We start from the raw sequence: 27,666 nt of genomic DNA, 5'->3' as shown, positions 1-27,666 counted from the left end.
TAGCCCAACTCACGGGCATGGTATCCATGTTCATATTGCTACACAGCTACAGCTGGCAGACATCTTTTTGAGCTCAATCCACCAGGGCAATAATTTAGATATTATGTTTTATTCCCACCACTATTAACCTGCTCAGTTTGCACAAAAATGTATTGTTATATTTTATTTTCATCAGGTATCTTAGGCATCTATTTAACTCACTAACAACACAGTTTTATTTATTAATTGTGGTCTATTGTTTAAAGCTTCTGATTTTTTTTAAATATCATGCATGTACATTTTATTTTTATAATGGACTCATGCATCTTGCATATCTGCCAAGGTGCATATAGAGCATCTTTTATCTGCCTGCAAAGCAAATTGCCAATCTGGAAAGTAAGTTAACATTCAACATGACTTGGTTTAATTTTGTGAGGGAGTACTAGGCCATATCCAGCTGTTCTTGGGGCGCTGACACGTGTTCCCCCATTATATGAACTGTACTAGAGGTGTATTTGCCACTTACATTGGTGGAAATGCCCTCTCTTTGGATGTTTTTGAAGTGATTTTTTTTATGTGGGATAAACATCTGCAGCACTTGACAACTCAGTTTAATCTATGATATATTCTGCCCATAAATGGTTGATGGAACACTTACAACCCAAAGATATCTGGTCACTGATGGAAAAGCTCACATCTAAATTGGGAGTTGATCAACTGTTGACTCCATTAAATTTGTTGTTGTCTTCCTTGTCCTTTTAGAATGACTATATCTGACTGGTGAGAGATTTTGAGTATTGTTATTCCAAAATCTGGTATTCCTTTCTAAGGTTATTTCAATGTTAATAATGCCATTCTATTACAATCATCCCACTTTCCAGAAGGAAACAAACTTAAACAACTTGGAAAGAAACTGAAGAACAGGGCCAAATCAGTGGTCTCAGGAATCCTCCAAGAATCGGGCAACCATTAAAAATCACAAATGTAAATCATTTAAAATAATACATGGATGAGTACATAATGTACAGAAAAAGGCTCCAGCTTTCTGGGCTATGGATACCTTTCCATGGCACAGGGCATCTGAACAGATGCTACAGATTACATCTAGTACTATCTAAATGAGAAGGGAACCTGTTGCCTTGGAACAAGAATCCACAAAGGAAACACAGAAACATATTAAACTAGAATGAAAGATGGTGGGGAAGGGGGCATAAAAATTCAAAAGGTAGTGGATAAGACTAAGGGAGGACCAAAGTGGACATAAAAACACATTTTGACTTAAATGCTTAAGACAAATAGCATAATACTGTAATTTACAATAACAGATCAAAATAAATAGTCCAGAGAGAAACTGAAAGGGAAATTGTAATGGAGGCTAAAACAAATAATGAAAAGCTCTTCCCTTAGTACAACAGTAAAATGTCTGTCAAGCATGAGGTAAAATATACAAAGGACAAAAATGGGAAACATTTAGACAATGAAAGGGAGAAGCATGGAATAGGCAAAAGTGTTTTGGGTACTCGACACACTCAAGAATAATAAATCCCCAAGGGCTGATGGTACCTTATGAATTGTACTATAGGAACCAAAAGATGTATTCAGAATCCACCTGTAAAAGATGGTCTTACCTTATCAACACGTCAGGGTTTTTTAAACAAGCAGAAAAAGTAATGGATACACACTTGGCATGTAATATAAAGTATATGGATTTTCGAAAGACTTTTGATAAAGTTCTTCATAAATGATCAATTCTCAAATTGCAAGCAGTACCTTAATGTACACATGACCCTTCCAACTATTTGGATTGAGAACTGGTTATTAAATATAACAGAGTGTACAGTAAGGGGTGAATACTCAAACTAGGGCGATATATTGTAATCAGAGGAATTCCAAAGGGATCTTTACTAGTGCCTAACCATCCATTTCTAACCTCTTTTATCCAGTGTAGGGTCTTGGGGGAGCTGGAGCCTATTCCAGCTAGGAACAGGCGCTAAGCTGGACACACCATGGATGGGACACCAGTTCACCACAGGGCACATACTGGTAGAAACACACGCACACTCACACCACGGCCAATTTTTCCATAAGCCAATTAACCTACAAGTATGTTTTTGGACTGTGGGAGAAAACAGCACATACAGGAAACCCACACAAACACAGGAAAACATACAAAGTACACCCAGATAGTGCCGCAGGTCTGGAATTGGACCCAGGGCCCCAGCACTGCGAGGCAGAAATGCTAACTGCTGTGCCACAATGCCATCCCTTTACTAGCTCCACTGTTCATAATTTACATCAGTGATCTAGATTCAGGTATAATTCGTATATTGGTTAAAATGGCAAGATCTTTCAAGATTGCAAATCATACCAAATTAGTAGAATTAGCTAACACTCATGAAGCAGCAAATGATATTCAAAAAGATCAAATTCAAGACTGTTAAAACACCCGGACCATGATATGAAATGGAAACAGTTACAGGGTTTTGCATGTAGATAGTGAAAACCAATTTTAAATGCAAAATATGAAACACTGAGCTAAAAGAGACTATTACAGGAGGTTAGCCCAGCAGATCTCTTCAGATTAAATGGTGAACCAAGAACCAGAGGGTACAAGTAAAAACCCTGTTGGAAACAGCACTCATTTATATAACCAAAGGGTTGTGGGAGTATGGAACAAGCTATGCAACCATGTTGTTGAAGCTGATACCCTTCTTCTAGCTTCTTTGAAGAAACAGCTGAAACATCAACTACCAAACTAGCTAGATAGCCCAAATAGACTCCTCTCATTCGTAACCATTTTTATGTTCTTATACTAATTATAATTTCATGTTAAACAGTGATTTTGAGTTTATGTTGTTCCTTCGTCTCAGAAATGGACTGGTGCCAGAAGATGCTATTCCCTATATGAGTTTCATACGGGCAATATCATACTGACCAGCTTTTTGTCGCTATGGAACTGGAACAGAATCTGTCAAAACAGGACTTTTCCCACTGGATTGTTGAGGTTTTCCACTGCTTATGTGTGTTGTTACACCCCACAGTGGTTGGTAGTGCACTCTACTAGTGACATAGCCACATATTCGGCCAAATATCAAGGTAAGTCTGCTATGACAGAAGGTGTTTGATTCCTCATGCAACTGTGGCCATTTTCTGTGGAGACCAAGGGCTACAAGCTCTGGCTCATTTGGGCATAACAACCTCCTGATGTATTCCAAGGTTACCAGAAAATGTTATATATAATGAAAGAAAAACCACTATACTGGGTCTTAAAACAAAACAAAACCATGAACAATACACACACATAAATGTCCTGCCATTCCAATCCCTACCTCATTCTGTGAACTTAACAGTATGTCAATGTATCCAGAACACCCAACACATCTCAAATTAAACTGTATTTGTCCTGAAATCCAAAAAAGCAGCAAAATGTTGCATTAATGTTTTAATTGTCTTACCTGATTGAGTGTGAGCCACATCAGATGTATTCCGCAGCCCAATGAATGCAAACTGATATAATCTCCAATATCTTTGATCTGCAACTTCCACAGACCTTCTTTGCCATCTGTATAGTATTTCATTTTTAGGATAGCCATCTATGAGAAAAAAAAATTCTCAAATTTGCAGTATTATACTAAGTGCAATTTATCCAAATTTCTACACAAGAATGTATGACTTTGAGTCACTTACACACAAAAGAAAAAAAAGAAAGATGATATTACACTAAAATAAGTAGTTTAACAATGACATTCCCCAGGCATCTTTCTCTTAACACTTAGAAAAATACCACAAATATAAAAAATATGCACATTATTCAAATGTGGAACAAACAGAGCATTAACTATTAAAATACATACTTCATTATTTTTAATTTTCTAGATTTCTAGATACAGTTTTCAAGCTTAAATAAACAACTATTTAAGATAGGCATTTCAAATTGAGACTGGATTTCAGAACTGTATGTATACGTTTTGTGCTTGAAAATCATTTTGATTTTACTGAACAAGAGTAATAGTGTGTCAATGGATTACATAAGAATTAGCACCTACAGCTTGAAAACTCCAGTGGACAGGAATGCTCATCCATTGGAAAGTTATGTAGTTTAAGGTAGCATTCCGCATTAATTGTCAACCTAATAAAAACAGAAATGTTAAAAGTTTAGTCTTAAACATGTAATAGTATATCTATTAATCAATAGATTAAAATATCAGAGTGACTTCATGCTGATTTGATCAGAGCTCTGAAACTGGCCTTTATTGGCCATTGCCTGTTTCTGGTGCAGAACAACTGCATTATGAGACTAATGAATACAAGGTTAAGCTGTTAATAACATACCTGTATATCTTTTATTTTAGAAGAGGTACCTACCCAGGAAGTTAAAGATTGCACATACCTAGCAGGTAATCAAGGTGTAAATGATAAATCTAAGGATTAGATTATAAAGTATAAGTTTCAAAACATTGTAAGTCATAATTGTAAGTAGATACAGATGCAGCCATTCAAAACACGTGGGGTATTTCGCGCTGCACTGCGGTGGGTGTGTCGCATCCAAACGCAGTATCACACGGTGTAACGCGTAATTTGACGTCATACCGGAAAAATCCGGAATCACCTTGTAAAACCGCCAGGAGGAGCCAATAAAGCTTAACCTCTCATGTACAGCATTTGAGCTTTTAAATTTAAACTGTGTATTACAGCATGTTAATCATCAGTCATTAAAAAGATGGTATATTTTATGAAAGCAAGATTGCTCAGTTGGGCAGAAGTACACAACCTACCTTTATCATAAATATTTTAATTATGCAGAAATATTTTATGCATCAAAACCTTTACCGAAGATATTACTAATAGTATTAATAATGAATGACTTTGGACAAGCTGTAAACTCAAAGTATTACGCTGGTCCACATTCTTTCTAACCGTCATTTTAAACGAAAATACTTTTTTTTCTTTGACAAACACCACAGGAATTCGTTGATCTAACGAGGACAGGACATTAGCTAGCCAATATGATAACAATATGACTTTTTTTTGTTCATTTCTTTAGCACATTTGTACAAGCACTTGGAAACTGTCCAAGCCCTACTTTGTCAGGCATTTTCTTTTACTATAACAGGCATAAAAACTCCCCTGCTTTTAACAGAGCGTTTCAAAATTTCTGACAACGGAAATTATTTAAATTGCAACACTTATCAATCAACCAGAGCTCAAAATATCACTAGGATCCTCAAGAGCAAAACAAAGACTGTATTAAAAGATACTTGTATCAGATCCATGAGAATCCAAGCTTTTTATCTACGCTTTCTTATCTACGCTAAGAAGTAGTGAGAATATGTAATCACGTACAGTATATAAATAAATTAATAATGATATTAATTTAAGGATCTAAATATCTAAATCTATGTATCTATATAGCTGGTAGTATTACTGTATTTCACTTTCTTTGTAAACACGTTTTGTTAACACCCGAATCGCAGGTGGATTCTGTTTTTTTGGTCTGTTATGGTCTGTAGCTCAAATCTAGCTCAAAACAAGAAGAGTATTATTGGACAATGTTGTGAGGCTCTGGTGGAATTTCTCTGTAAACTGAAGAGTTATGGAGGAGACAGGTTGTGTATCGCTTCTTTTGACACTTGTAAAAAAAACATTCCATTGTTAATGCGACACGGAAGATAATGTGGTGTATTGGTCGTTAGTGAAAAGATTTAATCATTTAATCTCTTTACTGTGCACATTTTAATCCGCTTAGTATTGAATATTTATATGGAATTTTACCACTAACGGGAAATTTTAGTAGCTAAGCATAAAACGCAGAGGAGCATAACGAAGGTCATAAAGGTCATAAACGATATTAATTTAGGAACATAAACATATTATGTAAACTGTATGTTGCTGTTATTGGTATTTTAAAGAAAAATACACACAAATACTCAATTTCTCCCTAAACATTTTAAGCACCAAAGTCTTACATGTGGTTGACCTTCCGACCATATTACTGTAATATCTATATTGCTGTTTCAGTACATGTCACATGACTTGCCTCGGTGGCGCCACGGCTTAAGTGACCGATTTAGAGTACTGTATAAACGTGAGGTCGGGTGCTCAAATCCAGCAATCGCTATGAGTTTTCTTTTAACAGAAACACTTCTTTGAAAAACTAAAATAGCAAATATTATGGACACTACAGTATATTGACATTTGTTATATTTCAAAATAACACATGTTCGTACTGTATGTACAGTACACAGCGGCACCGCAGGTTGAACTGTAGGGCGCAAATCCACCTGAGCCCGAAAGCCCAACATATTAATGTGCATTCGCCTGGCGCAGCGCGGTTTTCATCACTCTCTGTGGGAGTGCTGGCTGTGACGAATTAAACCGGTTTCACAGGTATTTTCAAAGTAAAAGGGGGCAAGTCTTCCAGCGAAAGACACCTCCCCCCCCTCCAAAACCCCTTACTCCTTAACTTGCTGACATCAGTAGTACTTAAGTACAGTACAGTAAGAACTTACAGTACTTACTTACGGTAGTACTTCTCGCGTTAAGAAAGCTAGGTGTTAGTATAAACTATTAGTAATCAATAACATTAAATTTAGCACTGTAATAAATTGTGCTAATAATAAATTCTATTCTACTCTGAGAGTGTAGGGGGGAGGAAGAATGCCCATAGTCTTTTCACTGATAAATTTGTGTCAAGCTGTGAACAAAAACCAGCTGTCAAAAAAAGTTTTTTAAAAAAAGGCAATTGTGTGTCCATAATATTGCTATTTTGACATTGCTAATTGCTATTGCTACTGAGTCTCTGTGTCTACAGTACATTGTTTGTGAACAAACCGGTTTCACAGGTATTTTCAACCCCCGGCCACTGTTGTTTCATCAGTTGTTATCCTGTAAAGTGCTTTGAGAAGCCATCTTTAAACGCTCTATATAAAATAAAGTTTATTATTATTATTAATATTGATGATATTCTTTCTCCCAGGACTTGTAAAATTGTTGTTGTTATTGTTGTTATCCTGTAAAGCACTTTGAGAAGCATACTGTCCAGCATATTGTATTTCATTGCACTTTGACAGATCGTCTTATAATCACTTGTTGTTAGAATATCCCACAAGAGGATATTCCCCCAAGAGGATATACAGGATATCCCCCAAGAGGTATCCAGGTAACAGTGAAACGGGCGTACAGTCTGGGGAGATCGCCCGTTTTCCATGTAAATAGTTCCCTGGTTCCGCAACCCCTTGGTGTTTCTCTCTCTTTCTCGGGCCCGCGCTAGTGGCGGGCTTGTCTTGTGTCTCTCTCTCTCGTCTGGGCGTGGGAGTGCTGCTGGCGGGTGGTGACGGAGAAGAAATAAAGGGCAGTTTTTAACTTCACGAGTTTGAGTCTCTGTGTTCGTCCTCAACGAACCCAAATTCATTACATTGGTGTCAGAAGCGGGAGGATGGACAGTGAATGGCCGATGACGTCGGACTCAGAGAAGCGCCGGTTCCCCCAGCAGCCAAGTGGCCCCTTAAAGGGCCTTTTGGGGGCGAGCAGCAGCCGCCAGGGGCCGGGACGACCCCTCAGCACCTCCAGTGGCCACAGCCCTTATCAGGGCTACCCAACGGTGAACTACTCGGCGGAAGGGGGGCCCTTTCCTGGGTCGCCTCAGGCCGTGTGGCAGGAAGGAGACGCCAGAGCAGCGTGGTCCAGCCCGCCACCCCTGCTCCAGCCTGCGCAGGTGAGACCGAGCCGTTATAATGGGGAGGTTCCATGGCAAGTGTTTGAGACCCATATCCAGATGGCAGCCTGGGCAAACATCTGGTCTCAGGTGGAGATGGCGGGCCACCTCGCCGCCATCCTAGAGGGGAAGGCCTGCCAGGCGTTGCTGGATGTACCCGGGGACCAGCGGTACAACTACGCGGCGTTGGCGTCGGCCCTCTGGAGGCGTTTTGGCAGGAGAGGGGAGGCGCCGGGACTGCTGCGGGCAAGGTTGCCCCAAAGCTGCTGCCTAGCGGGAGAGCCACTGGGTCCGGTCACGCAGACGTGGCCTATTTAGCCCGCCAGCATTACCCTACTCTCCCGGAGGAGGCCCGCCGGGAGATAGCGCTCCAGGCGTTCCTCTGGGCCCTGGCGCAGACTGAGGTGCAGCGCCACTTGATGCTGGCCGCGTCGGTCCCCTTGGAGCAGGCCCTGGCTCTGGCTGAGAAGGCTGTATTCGAGGAGACTGGTGGGCACCAACGGAGGGGCGCACGGGGAATCAGATGGGGAGGAGGAGATGGCCAGCGCGGCGATGCCGGGGGAGCGACGAAGGCTGGTCATCTGCCACCGCTGTGGGGAGAGGGGGCACATCGCCCGGGAGTGCCAGGCTCTGGAGCCCAAAAGACTCCGGAGGCCATCGGGCAACAGGAGCGGGGCGGCCTAAAGGGGGGAAGGCCGCCCTTGAGCGACGCTACCCCCGCTCCAGAAAGCCAGAAGGAGCGCTTCACCCTGCCTGCTGTGGGAAAGGTTGGTTACAGCCGGGCTTCGCGGACTGGGGTAAGGTAGAAGGGGTGTTTCACCCTTGCAGCCCCAAACTGCACGATGAGCGCCCTGGGGGTCTGGCTGCCTCGGTGCCCGGCGGGACACCAGGCTGCAGCAGGGTGATGGTTAAACCGGTGTCGACGAGGGCCTGGCAGGGTCTGTCCTCAATGAGGCAGGGAAGAAATAAGCCCCGGCTGTGGCCAACCCTTCCCACAGCAGGTGGGGTGAAGCGCTCCTTCTGGCTTTCTGGAGTGGGGGTAGCGTCGCTCAAGGGCGGCCTTCCCCCCTTTAGGCCGCCCTGCTCCCGTTTCCCGACGGCCTCCGGAGTCCTTGGGGCTCTAGCGCGCCTGGCACTCCCGGGCGATGTGCCCCCTCTCCCCACAGCGGTGGCAGATGACCAGCCGTCGTCGCTCCCCCGGCATCGCCGCGCTGGCCGTCTCCTCCTCCACATCTGATTCCCCGTGTCCCCCTCCGTTGGTGCCCACCAGTCTCCTCGAATACGGCATCAGCCTGCTCAGCCAGAGCCAGGGCCTGCTCCAAGGGGACCGGCGCGGCCAGCATCATGTGGCGCCGCACCTCAGTCTGCGCCAGGGCCCAGAGGAACGCCTGGAGCGCTATCTCCCGGCGGGCCTCCTCCGGGAGAGTAGGGTAACCCTGGCGGGCTAAATAGGCCACGTCTGCGTGACCGGACCCAGTGGCTCTCCCGCTAGGCAGCAACGTTGGGGCAACCTTGCCCGCAGCAGTCCCGGCGCCTCCCCTCTCCTGCCAAAACGCCTCCAGAGGGCCGACGCCAACGCCGCGTAGTTGTACCGCTGGTCCCCGGGTACATCCAGCAAACGCCTGGCAGGCCTTTCCTTCCAGGACCCGCCATCCCCTAGGTTGCCCGCCATCTCCACGTGAGACCAGGCATTTGCCCAGGCCGCCATCTGGAACTGGGCCTCAAACATTTGCCATGAGATCTCCCCATTATAATGGCTTGGTCTTACCGGCGCAGGCTGGAGCAGGGGTGCTGCTCCAGCACTGGCGGTGCTGAGGGGTTGTCCCGGCCCCTGGCGGTTTAGGGAGGTCGCTCGGCTGCTGGGGGAACCGGCGCTTCTCAGAGTCCGACATCATCGGCCGTTCACTGTCCATCCTCCCGCTTCTGACACCAATGTAATGAATTCGGGTTCGTTGAGGATGAACACAGAGACTCAGGCTTGTGGAGTTAAAAACTGTGCTTTATTTCTTCTACGTCACCACCCGCCAGCAGCACTCCCATGCCCAGATGAGAGAGAGACACAAGACAAGCCCGGCAAGAGCGCGGGCCCGAGAGAGAGAGAGAGAGAGAGAGAAACACCAAGGGGTGCGGAACCAGGGATCTATTTACTTGGAAAATGGGCGATCTCCCCAGACTGTACAGATGCAGCCATTCAAAGTGCGCGTCACAGACACGTACCGCAGGTGACGTCGCTCAGTATGACGCAAGATGACGCGTGGCACCGCAGTACGTGATTGGTTGACCGACAGGGGCACTCGTGGTCCGTTGGTCTGTCGTAGAAAGACTTACAGTAAAAACGTCTTTGCTGTGCCCGTTGTAGATATTGAATTTTACCACTGAAGGGAAATCTTAGTAGCTGAGCATAAAAAGAATAGGAGCATACTGTAACGCGTGTGAAGGCCATAAACGATATTAATTTTGGAACATAAACATACAGTATATACTGTAGCTGGTCTTGGTACTTTAAAGAAAAAAATACACACCAGTATTCCATTTCTCCCTAAACATTTTAAGCTTTGAAGTGTTTAACTAACATGATACCGGAGTCAACAAGCATACTTTTAGAATTTGATTAAAAGGGAATATAATATGGAATCGCGTATCTAAAGAATTTAATAACGGTATTCGTGTGCTGCGACAGGGCTGTGTAGGGCTTTTTCGCCTGCCTGTTCATGCGAGCTGTCTTCTAGCCGACTGGTCTAGGTGCGTGACTAGCAACTGGGAGGTTGTGTGATCGAATCCAGCTGGTGCCGGACTTTTCTTTTAACAAACATTTCTTCGAAAAAATAGAATAGCGATATTATGGACAATAAATTGACTTTTATATTTCAAAATATCGCAACATGAACGATATTTGCGATATTTTGAACATATCTTCCCTTCTGACAGCGGTTCCTCCTTCTATTGTGTGTGTGTGTGCAACAGAGTAAATTTTTATAGAGAAATGGAGGCTGGACAGTATGCGTTACAATATAAACATTTATATTGATTTAAATCGTGTTCTGATTTAAATCGCAAACGCGTGTTTAATTATGTGTTTTTTAATCATAATCAGGCTAATGCATTTCTACATTTTCTGTATGAACCAGCTTAGAGGTTCATACAGAAAGACAGCTTGTGTTTAAATTGAGTGTAAGGTAATTTATGCTTCTAAAGTCATGGTCAGCATTTATTATTGTACTGTGCTGTAAACTTTTTCTGTGCCTAGTCACATTATTTTATAGCGTTTTTATTGCGTTATTAAATCCGGTGGCGCTGTGTGTTACAGTAGTTTCCTGACTCCCATGTCACATGGTCTGTGATTGAATCCCATAGAACTATGACTTTATTTTTTAACAAACATTTCTTTGAAAAAATGAAACGTTTCCCTTGGTCAGAGATTAAATAAAACCTCACTCGCACCAAACAAATTTATATTTCTAAATATCACAAAATACGTTCATTGTCTTCCAATCGAGTCGAGTTGACATTGGAAGCCTGCCACACCCGGACTGTTAAACCAACGCATTAGCACGTCAAAGCCCATCGAGGGTATTGAGCCAGTATTGGCTTTAGTATTCCCCCCTCTCCCCTCAATTCAATTCAATTCAAGGTGTTTTATTTGCATGACAGATGGGTACAAGCAGTGTTGGGTATGTATATTGTAACGCTTACGGCAGACAGGCACTGTGTAAGAGCCGGCGCACCAGAGCAGCGCACCGAGGGAGCGTCTGCATTTCTAACTTAGTTTTTAAAATTAGTCAAGCAATATGAAGCATCTCCTTTTACTTAGTGCCTGAGCATAAAAAGAATAGGAGCATACTGCAACGCGTGTGAAGTCCATAAACGATATTAATTTTGGAACTTAAACATACAGTATATGGCTGGTCTCGGTACTTTAAAGAAAACATACACACCAGTATTCCATTTCTCCTAAACATTTTAAGCATCGAAGTCTTTAACTAACGCGATACCGGAGTCAACAAGCATACTTTTAGAATTTGATTAAAAGGGAATATAATATGGAATCGCGTATCTCAAGAAATTAATAACGATATAATTATATTCATGTTGCAAAAGAACTGCAACGGACATAAAAACTCCCTTGCTTTTAACAGAGCGTTCCATAATTTCTAACTACGAAAATGCCAGGTGAAAGGATTTGTAAACATATTTTGTTAAAGCAAGTCAGAACCCATTCAGAGCCTACATTACATTTTAGCGTTTCATTCTGAGCAGAAGACCCTCACACCTGAAGAAGGGGGAGGTGTTTTTCGCTGGAAATCTCGCCTGCTTCTACTTTACAACCGGAGTGCTGGCTGTGACGAATTAAACCGGTATTACAGGTTACAATCACAGACCATGTGACATGGGAGTCAGGAAACTAACACAGCGCCACCAGATTTGATAACGCTATGAAAACGCTATAAAATAATGTGACTAGGCACAGAACAAGTTTACAGCACAGTACAAAAATGCTGACCATGACTTTAGAAGCATAAATTGCCTTACACTCAATTTAAACACAAGCTGTCTTTAGCCCTCTAAGGTGGTTCATACAGAAATGTAGAGATCCAGGCTCAGAACACACAGCTTCATTAGCGAATACATATGCAGGACAACTAGAGAAGACGTTTTACAGAGGATGGATTTTTAGAAACATCCCATCAGTGACATCACTGAAGTCAACTCCTAGGTACTGTAACTGTCGTGTGGATAGTTTCACAAGAATCAGACAAAGGTTTAAGCATCGCTTGTTCTAGATAAAACTGCAAAAAAAAACAACAACCCATAATGTACTTCTTTGCGGCTCTGTTTGCCCAAATCATATATTCACAACGTGAAATCTAGAAAATAATATTACGTAACCAAAATCCGCAATATGGAAACAGAACCTGTGTAATTGTTGATAGATGATGTACTCGTAACATTTTTTCAAGACGAACTACAACATTTAAAAAATGACTTGTATGTACTTGATATCTCTAATCAATCCACGGGTCCCAGCACGAAACGAAAGTAAAACGCATACCGTTTCGCGCTTCTTATTAGTTGCTCAAAAGTAATTTGACCTTATGAAATGCATAATATAAACCTAGAAACATATACGTGAGTAGTACTTAAGCACTGTAGTATCGGTGTTAAGACATACCTCTCAAATACTGTAAATCAAGTTAAAAATATCTCAAGATTCTGGTCATAATGAAACCATGTTTCGTGTATGTTTTCTTTAAAGTACCGAGACCAGCCATATACTGTATGTTTATGTTCCAAAATTAATATCGTTTATGGCCTTCACACGCGTTGCAGTATGCTCCTATTGTTTTTATGCTCAGCTACTAAGATTTCCCTTCAGTGGTAAAATTAGATATGAATATTCAATACTTAAACGGGCACAGTTAAGACATTAAATATACATATACATACTGTATACAGTACAGTTTGCATACGGTAATATGTTTATGTCCCTAAATCAATCTCTTTTATGAGCATGTGAAAGGCATGGTGAATCACTGTACTTTGCATGATTGGAAAAAAATGCGTGATTGCGAAATGCTGTGGCGTTACTTTTACAAAGACGGTCAATGAAAAAAAGAATGTGGACCAGGGCAATACTTTGAGTTTACAGCTTGTCCAAGGTCATTTATTATTAATACTATTATTAATATCTTCGTTAAAGACTTTGATGGCTACAGCTCAAACATGAGAGGTTGAGCTTTATTAGCTCCACCTTGCGGAAATTCCGGATACTATTATTTTGCTAGCGGTATTTACCGGTAACTCGCGGTATTTACCGGTAGCTTGCGGTAGACTGCGTACAGCGTACCGGAAAATAATGCGGTATCGCCCGCGCATTTTGAATGGCTGCATCTGTATGCCCGTTTCACTGTTACCTGGATACCTCTTGGGGGATATCCTGTATATCCTCTTGGGGGAATATCGTCTTGTGGGATATTCTAACAATAAGTGATTATAAGACGATCTGTCAAAGTGCAATGAAATACAATATGCTGGACAGTATGCTTCTCAAAATGCTTTACAGGATAACAATAATAACAACAACAATTTTACAAGTCCTGGGAGGAAGAATATCATCAATATTAATAATAATAATAAACTTTATTTTATATGAGCCTTTAAAGATGGCTTCTCAAAGGACTTTACATGATAACAACTGATGAAACAACAGTGGCTGGGGGTTGAAAAAATCTGTGAAACCGGTTTGTTTACAAACAATGTACTGTAGACACAGAGACTCAGTAGCAATAGCAATTAGCAATACAGTAGCAAAATATAAATATTATGAACACTCAATTGACTTTTATTTAAAAAAAACTTTTTTTTGACAGCTGGTGCAGCACCCCACTGTGCCAGCACGCCAGCATTATATTCTCACGTACAGGTAGAATATGTTCATTGTCTTCCAATGAAAGACGGGTTCCTTTCGCCGCAGTTGGGAGACATTAGAAGCTTGCCACACCCGGACTGTTACACCAACGCATTAGCAAGTTAAAGCAATTCCATTGAGGAGCCGGGCACGATAATTGTTTCGTTCCTTGATTTTCTGATCTGCAAGGCCATTTGGCTGCAGCGAATGTGAATTCTGTCTGGCATTGCCAGATTGTGAAAAAATAAAAGTATTTTAATCAAGATGGGGGGTAAGGGAGTCATCTCTATGATACTCTCCCTAATAAAATTAATGTGAAACAAAACAAAAACTAAAAATAAGATACAATCTACAGACATTCACAAAATAAACATATCTTAAAACATTTACATATATTGTTAAATCATTACTTTAAATATATACTTTAAGTTACTGAAACAGCCAGTTAATAAAATTGTTGAAATGTTGTTCTTGTTTGGAGGTGGGGATATTCTGACAACAATTGATTTAAAGACAATCTGTCAAAGTGCAATAAAATACAATAATTATGCTGGGTAAACGTTCCAAAGTCAAATTCTTCTGCGACAGGGGTACCTTTAAAGCGCAGACGACGGCACCGAAAAATTTTGGCGCGCCCTCTCTTTAAAGCCCTGGCCAAATACGAAGACAGTACGTACAGTTATAATTCAAACTGAATTAAAAACTACTCCTATTTGGCGGAAAGATGCCCCCCCCATCTCTGGGTGCCTGAGTTGTCGCCATCTTTAACCATTCCGTCTCCGAGTCGCAGTAGGTAGAGAGAAAAACAAGTTCATCCCAGCTATAATACATTATTTTAAATATTTTTGTGGTAAGAGGGAGCAAAACATCAGTATTTACTGCTAGTAATTAGTGTACGATCTATAGTTGAAATCTGAGCCTAAATATAAAGTTAAAATCTCGACAGACAAAGCAATGTAGGAAATGCACACACAATAATATACAGAAAATAAATCCGTTCTGATATCTCAAATCAGTTTCAATCAAGGTCTCCAAAACGAACAAGAAAAAGAGCATTTTCGGAGAGCAATTACGCTGTGTTTATGTTGAATAAGTGATAAGATTTATGAGCAATCTACTTATTCGTTTAAAACGCTATATAAAATAAAGTTTATTATGAATTTGCTGGACAGAGTGGTGAACATTATTATGCAGAAGACAAAGATAACGATTTACGTTAAAAGACATTTAATTAGACACGGGTTTGTGATTTAAATGGAAATGGGGGTGACGGGAACTCTTAATCTAAATAAAAATAAAATAAATAAAACAGGTTTCGATAGTTAATAACCACTTTTTATGTGTGAAACATGGGTGATTTTTCTTCCTCCTATTCAGCTTAGAAATCTGTGTACGCTTTAAGGTTTTTACTTCTTAATTAAACTTTTAAAATACGCGTTTCGAATAGAAACAACATATGTTGTTGTCTTCCTGGTGTGTAGAGCAGATCAGCACGTCTTTTTTCCCCAATCAGAGGGGTGTCAGATGGTGTCAGCCAATCACCATTCTGAAGCCCTACCGTAATCTCTGGTATAGGGAGACCCCAGAATTCTGTCCCATAGTTTAGATAGATAGATGATAGATAATTTATTGATCCCATGAGGGAAATAAATTAAATCATTTTCATTTTAGGAAATTATGAAACGCTCGGTTAAAAGCAAGGGAGATTGTCTGTAATAGTGGACATAAAAACAAGAGTTTGCTGCGGCGTTATTGGAAACCCAAATTTAACAAAAAATCGCTGGCATTATATCCTAGAAGACACACACCGGTGCCAGACTGGGAGCATGCGCGCAGCGTAAAAGAAAATGCCTGATGAACTAGGGATTGGACAGTTTCAAGTGCTTGTACAATCGATGGAAATGTTCAAATAAATGTGCAAAAGAAATAAAAAAATAATTTATTTCTTTATCATATTGGCTAGCTAATGTCCTCTCTTTGCTAGTTAGTGGCTGTATTTCTGCGTTGGGTAGCAACAAGTGACTATATTCTCAGGCGGAAGATGTAAACAGCTTAATTTTCGTGTTAAATAATTTTTTTAAAATTAAAATTTATTCTATACAGCAATCGCATATTTAGGTACCGTTTCATAAAACTTTCATGCTTAAAATGTTTAGGGAGAAATGGAAGACTGGTGTGTATTTTTTCTTTAAACTACCAAGACCAGCCATACACAGTACAGTTAACATACAGTAATATGTTTATGTTCCTAAATTAATATTGTTTATGACCTTCAGATCTGTTATGCTCCTCTTCTTTTTATGCTCAGCTACTAAAATTTCCCTTTAGTAGTAAAATTTCATATAAATATTCAATACTAAGCGGATTAAAATTTGCACAGTAAAGTGATTAAATGATTAAATCTTTTCACTACCGACCAATGCACCATGAGTGCCCCTGTCGGTGATTTTGGCCAGCCAATCACTTACCGCGGTGCACTGCGGTGGCTTGTGGGTAGTTGCGTGCGGTAGGGGTTTGTACTGTGCATTTTGAATGGCTGCATCTGTATGCATACATGTTATACATGCAAATTGTGAAATAATTTTATCAAATTCAAATATAGTAAAAAAGTGATTTTTATGTTGTATATTCAGCTATAAATGTAAGAAACAGACAAAAATACATGTAGGCTTTAGTAGTTAAAACAACCAGAATGAATAAAATGTTTTTAAAAAAATACAATTAAATTATCTGTGATAACATGTAGAAACCATCTTAATATAAAGAATTCAGTAATACCATAAGATTAAGATTGAACTTCATGAAAAGGGCTGATCTCAATAAAAGTGTTGTCACTTTTGTCTCCATCAGAAGTACTGGCTGGCTCACATGCTGGAGGAAAGCAAAAAGTTCAAGGATCCTCAACTGGCTAAACAATTAAAATTCATGGTCTTCATCTTAAACTTCAGTAAATAGGAAAAGACAGATCTCCTGGACAGTGCTACTTATCATTTTCTGTGATCAAACCCTTCTTCCTACTGTTTGCAGAGAGCATTCCCTGTTTCCTTAAGGAGATTTTACAGAACAGATATTCAAAAATCAGCTTATAAATACAGATTAAAAATTACAACTTTGGAATCAAAAATAGAAGTTCAGTTCTTATCTACCTTGAGATGACTAGAGTTTAAAGATCTCTGCATTCCTTTTTTTCTAAGAACTTTGCTTACTATTTGTAAAATGAGCAGTCAACGCCATCAGTTAAACAAAGTATCAAACATTAAATGCTCTAAGCAAAATTATATGTTCCATCACACCTTATCATGATGACACACATGATATCAGTAAAATGGTCAGCATTGATACACTATAGTCAAGTATGCATTTCAACAAGAAGTAGTGCCAATGCAAGTAGGTAACATAGCATAGTTTTTGTGTTTCTCATTAAATATTCACAATGTGCAGAATCCTTACACAATATTGTATCGAAAAACCTATACTTACAAATTTGCAGGTTTGATTATTGTGTTATAGGACATATACAGTATATAGAAACAACCATCAACAATCATGTTAAAGAAAATATAAGGCAACACTTCTGCTGGATGTTCCTGCAAAAATTATTTAGGTAAATTAGCAAGAGGAGAAAGGTAAACATTATATTCTGTAGCATGTTTTATATGCTTCATACACTTTTTATAAATACAAACATTTTTACACTATTGAAAAAAGCAAATATTTTCTTACAGACATCATTGCCTATATTCATGATGAATATGAAGCTTGTTCCACAAATTCTGTGACACCATCACTTTTTTTCTTATAGGCTAAAAACATCTATAAAATCACAGATGTTAACATTATACATTTTTTAATTTATAAATTAAACAATATGCATAGAAACTTAAGTGAATTGCAAAGTTATGTTAAACATACAAATAAAGGACAGTGTTTAAAGTTACAAATGTACAAAAATAATTAGTTTACATATATAGTTGTGTACATTACAGTGGACTTTTTGTAAAAGGGATCACAACAGCCAGAACACAAATGTACACATTAATGATGAAAGGCAAATTAACACCAACACCAAAACACAAGATAAACCTACCTTAATGTATACATGACCCTTCCATTATTCCACAGCCTCAGAAGGCGGTTTGGTGTTGTGATCCAATGGGCATCAGATTTCCTTGAGTTTCTGAAAAAGGTGTCTGGAATCCAGATCTTGCCCACCATATTGCTATTAAGCATGAGTAGCTTCATAGAGCTATTGAACTTCAGTCTGCTATCATACCAGGTCTGAGCAAAGAATATATCAATGGTATACTCCTAAAATAAGATCAGAACATGTACATTACCTTTTGAAGAAAAACCTGTGTTTTTGCATCACAGTTTACTTTTCAAAACAAGGTTTGTACTGTACATATTCTAGACGTGTAAAATAATCAGTTGTGACCAAGAGGTACATTTATTATTATAATAAAAACCTGCTTTTCTGAAATCAGCAAGAGGTTTAGTAACTGCAATCCTTTCAAGTAGTAAAACTATAATATAAATGTTAACCTATATATGAAATACAAGAACATCTAATATCTTGATGGCTTAGTCTAATTTTACTACTTGTCTGTCTATACTCACAATCCTGCACAGGTCCTGCACATCAAGTTCCATGCAGCAGATGCTACACATTATAAAAGATGTTAACAGTCAAAGACTATTCCTTTTTTTTTGCTTAATCTATTATGTCTGCTTCAGCTCAGAGTGACGCGCTAATATTACCATGGTAACTGGCCACTCTTCCATTGTCCTGTCAACGCCCGTTACAACGAACGCATAATCACAAAGACAGCCTGATCACCTGTGCACCTATTTTCACAATTTTCACAGCATCTTCTTCAAAGATGCTTAAACAATGAACTACTACTTACCACAATCTCGTTACTGACATTAACAAAAGACAATTAAAATGCACTTACCATATTGATGGGGTCTACTGGTCCAATGCTGTTTACATATACGGCAGTCTCAATTACTGTTGGCCTCACTGTAAAATATTTCCAGTTTGCTAAGAATAGTTTTGACAAGGTATTTTAATACTACTTTCCCCAACTGTAAATAGGGAAAAGTTATTTAAAATAACAAAAATGTAATCTCTAATGATAAAAATAATCTAGAAATTAAATAGCACATTGTACACATATAATTTTTCATTCATATGATTATTTGATTCATGTTCTCTCCTATCAAAAAGACTATATTTACAAAAAAATGCTCTTGTCAAAGACTGGAGAAAAAAAAAACATAAACTTTCTTATGTTTTACTGTCTATGTGTACTGCAGTTGACATCTCAAAACACTATACATGTAGATAAATAGACTTGCCTCCAATATCTGGTCTGAGTTTGTTGTCATATCCCTGTAGCAACTTATTCAGGATCAAGGTGACATCACTTTCGTAGACCTTTGGTGATAAAACCCATGTCTTATTTATAGGTACATCTTCATAATCTTCTTCCTCCATTTTGTTTGGTCCAAATGCAGCACTTCAGATATTAAAAAAAAGATTTATTTTGTGAAAAACATTGACTCTCTAATTTGCAAACATTTTTCTTAATTGTTAAGATTTTGGTAGTAAATTTCCACCATGCCACTGACTTAGCCCAGTATTTGTACAATTTGCATTACTTAATAATGTATTGTATAAACCATTATGTAGTTTCTTTAATCTTCAATTTAATTTAATCTTTAATTCATTAGCTACTGAGGACCTGAAATAAAGTTTTCACAGGTTAAGCCCAATATTAAGAAATTTTGAGTTTTATGACAAAAAAATGTACATATGTTTAACTCAAATTGGCCACTTCCTGTATATAATCTTACCAACCAAAGGAACAAATGACAATGAAAAGTAGTACTTCACACCTAAAGAAGGCACCACAACCAAAAGTTTGTCTCTCTTTTCTTTTCCTTTCAGCATGGAATAAACCTTTACCTGTTCCAATGAAAAGTCCTTCCAATAATCTGAGAAATATTCTGCCTAAGGTTTTACTACAAACATAATATATATATATATTACTCTGGCTTTTTTTGTTGTTGTGATTTAAGTCTCTCTACCAATTTAATTAAAGATTGAAAATTTATCAAACATCTTACTGAATTTTCAAGATAAGCCAAATAAAATATTAACTGATAACCGAAACATCTTTTCAATATATTTTGCACACTACCATGTGAAGATGAATGATGAGTTTATCGTGAAACATGAAGCTCATCTGAAAGGATATCAAAGAGACAGCAAATCATCAAATAAAATAACTGTTTCCAAAATGTCTTATTATTTGAAACAGAAATCTTTCCACATAGCTTTAGTCATTAAATACTTTTACTCCATAAGTGGAATAATGATTAGTATTGCACCTGCACATGATCAGGCTTGCACCAAAAATAATTATGGATTACCCATCGAGCTGAGAGATAGGCTTGCTTTCTAAAGGGACATTATAAACTGCAATGTGCTAGCTTGTATCAAAACCTGGCTTGACTTACAAATGCAGCCATTCAAAGTTCGCGGTACAAACACGTACCGCAGGCATTTCCCTACGTCATAGTGTGTCATAACGCGTCATACCGCGGTACATGATTGGCAGGCCAAAATGACCGACAGGGGCACTCGTGGTGCATTGGTCGGTCGTGGAAAGATTTAATCATTTAATGTCTTTACTGTGCACGTTTTAATCCACTTAGTATTGAATATTTATATGGAATTTTACAACTAAAGGGAAATTTTAGTAGCTGAGCATAAAAAGAAGAGGAGCATAACGCATCTGAAGGTCATAAACGATATTAATTTAGGAACATAAACATATTACTATATGTAAACTGTACTGTATATGGCTGGTCTTGGTAGTTTAAAGAAAAAATACACACCAGTATTCCATTTCTCCCTAAACATTTTAAGCATCAAAGTTTTATGAAACGGTCCCCAAATATGCGATTGCTGGATAGAATGAATTTTAATTTAAAAAAAATTATTTAACACGAAAATTAAGCTGTTTTCGTTCCTCCGCCTGAGAATATAGTCCCTCGTTGCTACGCAATGCAGAAACACAGCCACAAGTAACTAGCAAAGAGGGGACATTAGCTAGCCAATATGATAAAGAAATAAATGACTTTTTTTGTTTATTTCTTTAGCACATTTATTTGAAAATTTCCATCGATTGTACAAGCACTTGGAAACTGTCCAATCCCTAGTTCGTCAGGCATTTTCTTTTACTATAACAGACATAAAAACTTCCTTGCTTTTAACAGGAAGCAAGAAGTCACCCCCATTTCCATTTAAATCGCAAACCCGTGCTTAATTAAATGTCTTTATTGATTCACAAGCTGACAATGCAACATAAATCGTTATCTTTGTCTTCTGCATAATAATGTTCACCTCTCCAGCAAATTAATAATAGTAATAATAATAAGCTTTATCTTATATAGCGCCTTTAAAGGTAAATTCTCAAAGTGCTTTACAGGATAAAAACAACAATAACAACAATATTGTATTTCATTGCACTTTGACAGACCTCCAAACAAAAACAAAACTGCAACAATTTTATTAACTGGCTGTTTCAGTAACTTAATGTATATATTTAAAGTAATAATTTAACAATATATGTAAATGTTTTAAGATATGTCTATGTTGTGAATGTCTGTAGATTGTATCTTATTTTTAGTTTTTGTTTTGTTTCACTTTAATTTTATAAGGGAGAGTGTCATAAAGAAGACTCCCTTACCCCCATCTTGATTAAAATACTTCTATTTTTTCACAATCTGACAATGCCAGACAGAATTCACATTCGCTGCAGCCAAATGGCCTTGCAGATCAGAAAATCAAGGAACGAAACAATTATCGTGCCCGGCTCCTCAATGGAATTGCTTTAACTTGCTAATGCGTTGGTGTAACAGTCCGGTGTGGCAAGCTTCAAATATCTCCCGACTTCGGCGAAAGGAACCCGTCTCTCATTGGAACAAAATGAACACATTCTACCCGTACATGAAAATATAATGCTGGTGCACGGGCGCGGTGGGGTGCTGTACCACCTGTCAACAAAAACCAGCTGTCAGAAAAAAGTTTTTTTCTTTTTAAAAAGTCAATTGAGTGTCCATAATATTGCTATTTTGCTATTGCTAATTGCTATTGCTACTATCTGAGTCTCTGTGTCTACACTGTTTGTAAACAAACCGGATTCACAGGTATTTTCAACCCCCGGCCACTGTTTCATCAGTTGTTATCCTGTAAAGCGCTTTGAGAAGCATACTGTCCAGCATATTGTATTTCATTGCACAGATCGTCTTATAATCACTTGTTGTTAGAATATCCCCCTAGAGGATATTTCCCCCAAGAGGACAAGAGGTATCCAGGTAACAGTGAAACGGGCGTACAGTCTGGGGAGATCGCCCATTTTCCACGTAAATAGTTCCCTGGTTCCGCACCCCTTGGTGTTTCTCTCTCTCTCTTTCGGGCCCGCTCTCTTGGCGGGCTTTTCTTGTGTCTCTTTCTCGTCTGGGTGCGGGAGTGCTGCTGGCGGGTGGTGACGAAGAAGAAATGAAGCGCAGTTTTTAACTCCACAAGTTTGAGTCTCTGTGTTCGTCCTCAACGAACCCAAATTCATTACATTGGTGTCAGAGAGGGAGGATGGACACTGAATGGCCGATGATGTCGGACTCAGAGAAGCACCGGTTCCCCCAGCAGCCGAGTGACCCCCTAAAGCGCCTTTTGGGGGCGAGCAGCAGTCGCCAGGGGCCTGGATGACCCCTCAGCACCGCCAGTGGCCACAGCCCTTATCAGGGCTACCCAACGGCGACCTACTCAGTGGAAGGGGGGACCCTTTTATGGGTCACCTCAGGCCGTGTGGCGGGAAGGAGACACCAGACCAGCAGGGTCCAGCCCGCCACGCCTGCACCAGCCTGCACCGGTGAAGCCGAGCCGTTATAATGAGGAGGTCCCACGGCAAATGTTTGAGGCCCAGTTCCAGATGGTGGCCTGGGCAAACGTCTGGTCTCAGGTGGAGATGGTGGGCCACCTCGCCGCGGTCCTGGAGGGGAAGACCTACCAAGCACTGCTGGATTTACCCAGGGACCAGCGGTACAACTACGCGGCATTGGCGTCGGCCCTCCGGAGGCGTTTCGGCGGGAGAGGGGAGGTGCTGGGACTGCTGCAGGCAAGGTTGGCGCAACGCCGCCGCCTAGCAGGAGAGCCACTGGGTCCGGTCGCCGCAGTCGTGGCCTACTTAGCCCGCCAGATAGCGCTCCAGGCGTTCCTCCAGGCCCTGGCGCCGACTAAGCTGCAGCGCCACGTGATGCTGGCCACGCCGGTCCATGGGGAATCAGATGGGGAGGAGGAGACGGCCAGCGCGGCGAACCGGGGGAGCGACGATGGCGGGTCATCTGCCACCGCTGTTGGGAGAGGGGGCACATCAGCCGGGAGTGCTGGGCGCTGGAGCCCCGGGGACTCCGGAGGCCGTCAGGAAATGGGAGCAGGGTGGCCTAAAGGGGGGAAGGCCGCCCTTGAGCGACGCTACCCCCACTTCGGAAAGCCAGAAGGAGCGCTTCACCCCGTCTGCTGCCGTGGGAAGGGTTGGCCACAGCCGGGGCTTATTTCTTCCCTGCTTCATCGAGGGCAGACCCTGCCAGGCCCTCGTTGACACTGGTTCGACCATCACCCTGCTGCGGCCTGGTGTCCTGCCAGACCCCCAGGATGGGAAACCACCAGCCTGCACCTGAGGATGGTGACGGGGCAGTACGCAGAGGTCCTCGCAAGCGGGCGCTCACCGTGCAGTTTGGGGCTGCGAGGGTGAAACACCCCTTCTACCTCGCCCCACTCTGCGAGGACTGTATCCTGTGGTTGGACCGGTTGCAGCAGGTGGGTGGTTGCCTTGACTTGGGCCGGTGAGAGTTGGTGTGGCAGGGGGAACGAATCAGTCTCGCGGCGGGCGGGGCGGGAGGTGTCCGGGGCGCACGGGCTGACCGGAGCGGGAAGCGGAGGCGGCAGCGGCAGGCATCGCCGGGGCCTGTCGGAGCCGCGGGTGTCAGGGCAAGTGTGCCAGAGGTGACTCCCGGGATGCCCGGCTGGGCGGTTGACGGGGCGGCCGCTGGGGGGAATGCAGGGGCCAAGCGCAACGGTGAGATAAGCTCGCCCCTCATCCTAAGTCCATGAAGGCACTCTGCACACTGTGGGAGGCCTCGGAGGTGAGGGACGGGGTGCTGTGCCAGGGGTGGCAGGTGCCCTCCAGCGGTGAGGTCAGGTGTCGCGGTCGCTCGGCGGGGCAATTCTCCAAGCAGTGCACGGCCAGCCGGAGGCTGCCAAGCAGTGACCTCACCGCTGGAGGGCAGAATAGAATAGAGCTTCTCAAAGCGCTTTACAGGATAACAACAACAATAACAACAACAATTTACAAGTTCTAGGAGGAAGAATATTATCAATATTAATTATAATAATAAACTTTAAAGGTGGGTTCTCAAAGCGTTTTACAGGATAACAACTGATGAAACAACAGTGGCTGGGGGTTGAAAATACCTGCGAAACCGGTTTGTTAACAAACAATGTAGATACAGAGACTCAGATACAGTAGTAGAAATAGCAATTAGCAATAGCAAAATAGCAATATTATGGACACTCAATTGAATGTTTTGTTGACAGCTTGACACAAGTTTATCAGTGAAAAGACCACGGGCATTTTTCCTCCCCCCTACATTCTCAGAGTAGAATATAATTTATTATTAGCACAATTTATTACAGTGCTAAATTAATATTATTGATTACTAATAGTTTATGCTAACACCTAACTTTTTTAACGCGAGAAGTACTACTGTACTTACTTACTGTACTGTACTTAAGTACTACTGTAAGTAAAAAAGGGGTTTTGGAGGGGGGAGGTGTCTTTCGCTGGAAAATACCTGTGGAATACCTGTGAAACCAGTTAATTAGTCACAGCCAGCACTCCCGCAGAAAGTGATGAAAACTGCGCAGCGCCAGGCGAATGCACATTAATGTTGGGCTTTTGGGCTCAGGTGGATTTGCGCCCTACAGTTCAACCTACGGTACTGCAGTGTACTGTACGAACATGTGTTATTTTGAAATATAAAAAATGTCAATATACTGTAGTGTCCATAATATTTGCTATTTTAGTTTTTCAAAGAAGTGTCTTTGTTAAAAGAAAACTCATGGCGATTGCTGGATTTGAACACCCGACCTCAAGCTTATACTGTAAATCAGTCGCTTAAGCCGTCACACCACCAAGGTAAGTCATGTGACACATACTGAAACAGCAACACACATAGAGTCATATGGTCAGAAGAAACGTAAAAACGTTTCAAAATAACCACATGTAAGACTTTGATGCTTAAAATGTTTAGGGAAGATTGGAATATTGGTGTGTATTTTTTCTTTAAAATACCAATACCAGCAACACAAAGTTTACATAATATGTTTATGTTCCTAAATTAATATTATAATATTATGACCTTTATAACCTTCGTTATGCTCCTCTGCCTTTTATGCTTAGCTACTAAAATTTCCCTTTAGTGGTAAAATCCATATAAATATTCAATACTAAGCAGATTAAAATGTGCACAGTAAAGAGATTAAATGATTAAATCTTTTCACTAACGACCAATACACCACATTATCTTCCGTGTCGCATTAACATTGGAATGTTTTTTTTTTACAAGTGTAAAAAGAAGCGATACACAACATGTCTCCTCTATAACTCTTCAGGTTACAGAGAAATTCTGCCAGAGCCTCACAACAGTGTCCAATAATACTCTTCTTGTGTCTAATTTTTAGTTAAGCAGGATTTGAGCTACAGACTATAACAAAAACAGAATCCACCTGCGATTTGGGTGTTAACAAAACGTGTTTACAAAGAAAGTGAAATAAAGTTATACTACCAGCTATATAGATACATAGATTTAGATATTTAGATCCTTAAATTAATATCATTATTAATTTCTTTAAATGCGTGATTACATATTATATTCTCGATTATAAAACGGATAATTCCGGTCCTGGAATCTGACTGGCTGACACCCTTCTGAAGGGGTGCCATAATCTCTGGTATAAATTTGACTTTTTACTGTGTGATAAATTTTAAAGACTACTTCTTAGCGTAGATAACAATGCGTTGATAAAAAAGCTTGGATTCTCTTGTATCTGATACACATATCTTTTTCTGTTGTCTTTGTTGTGCTCTTGAGGATCCTTGTGATATTTTGAGCTCTGGTTGAATGATAAGTGTCGCAGTTTAAATCATTTTCGTTGTTAGAAATTATGAAACGCTCTGTTAAAATCAAGGGAGTTTTTACAGTATGTCTGTTATAGTCAAAGAAAATGTCTGACGAACTAGGGATTAGACATTTTCCAAGTGCTTGTACAATCGATGGAAATTTTCAAATAAATGTGCTAAAGAAATAAACAAAAAAAGTCATTTATTCCTTTATCATATTGGCTAACTAATGTCCTGTCCTCGTTAGTTAGATCAACGAAATGCTGTGGTGTTACTTTTTGTCAATGAAAAAATAAAGTATTTTAGTTTAAAATGACGGTTACAAAGAATGTGGACCAGCGTAATACTTTGAGTTTACAGCTTGTCCAAGGTCATTCATTATTAATACTATTGTAATATCTTTGGTAAAGGCTTTGATGCATAAAATATTTCTACATAATTAAAATATTTATGATAAAGGTAGGTTGTGTACTTTTGCCCAACTGAGCAATCTTGCTTTCATAAAATATACCAACTTTTTAATGACTGATGATTAACATGCTGTAATACACAGTTTAAATTTAAAAGCTCAAATGCTGTACATGAGAGGTTAAGCTTTACTGGCTTCACATATGGTAATTTCCAGGTTGACGTCAAATGACGCGTTACACCGCGTCATACCACATTTTGATGCGACACGCCCACCGCGTTGTACCGTGGCATACCCCATGCGTTTTGAATGGCTGCATCTGTATCTATTCCGGACACCGCTATCCTCCCGAGAGGTTTTTCTGTCCACCGTTAGAACAGGACAATGGACTCAGGGAAGATCAGGGGCGGAGGGGTGTGCATCATGGTTAATAACTCCTGGTGTATAGCTGTGGAGAGTATTTCATCATCATGCTCTCCATACCTTGAACATCTGACGATAAAATGTCGCCCGTTCTATTTACAGAGGGAATTTGCATTGGTGGTCCTCACAGTGGTGTATATTCCGCCGAACTACACGAACACCTTAGCAGACACAAAAACTCATATCCTGAGGGCACATTCATCACAGTGGGGGACTTCAATGGCACGAACCTGAAGAAAATTGTGGCAAACCTATATCAGAATATAAATTGCCTGACATGCGGAACAAACACGTTGGAAAATGTTTACACTCCCTTCCGGGATGGCCACAAAGCCCTCCCCAAACCTCCACTTAACAAATCTGATCACACCTCTATCCTTCTATCTACTGCCTATAGGCAGAAACTCAAGCAGGAGAAGCCTGCGACAAGGACCACCCAGTGCTGGTCAGAGGAATCGGACTCTATTCTAAGTCACTGCTTTGC

The 27,666-nt window shown here is 40.6% G+C and overlaps 1 protein-coding gene across 1 annotated transcript in view; it reads right to left on the bottom strand.

The window, feature by feature from the left end:
* Nucleotides 1–27,666, bottom strand: part of gabrg1 (gamma-aminobutyric acid type A receptor subunit gamma1) — a 115,207-nt gene that overhangs the window by 50,618 nt on the left and 36,923 nt on the right. Inside the window, exons 2-6 of the mRNA XM_088910195.1 lie at nucleotides 19,461–19,621; nucleotides 19,055–19,122; nucleotides 18,187–18,407; nucleotides 4,026–4,108; nucleotides 3,435–3,572 (exon numbers count right to left, since the gene is read on the bottom strand). Coding sequence (XP_088766321.1) covers nucleotides 3,435–3,572; nucleotides 4,026–4,108; nucleotides 18,187–18,407; nucleotides 19,055–19,122; nucleotides 19,461–19,621 — 671 coding nt within the window. The remainder of the gene's footprint in view (nucleotides 1–3,434; nucleotides 3,573–4,025; nucleotides 4,109–18,186; nucleotides 18,408–19,054; nucleotides 19,123–19,460; nucleotides 19,622–27,666) is intronic.

Source organism: Atractosteus spatula, chromosome 1, assembly GCF_055471065.1.
Source record: "Atractosteus spatula isolate fAtrSpa1 chromosome 1, fAtrSpa1.hap1, whole genome shotgun sequence".
Lineage (NCBI taxonomy): Eukaryota > Metazoa > Chordata > Actinopteri > Semionotiformes > Lepisosteidae > Atractosteus > Atractosteus spatula.
This window is presented reverse-complemented; position numbering and strand designations above follow the sequence as displayed.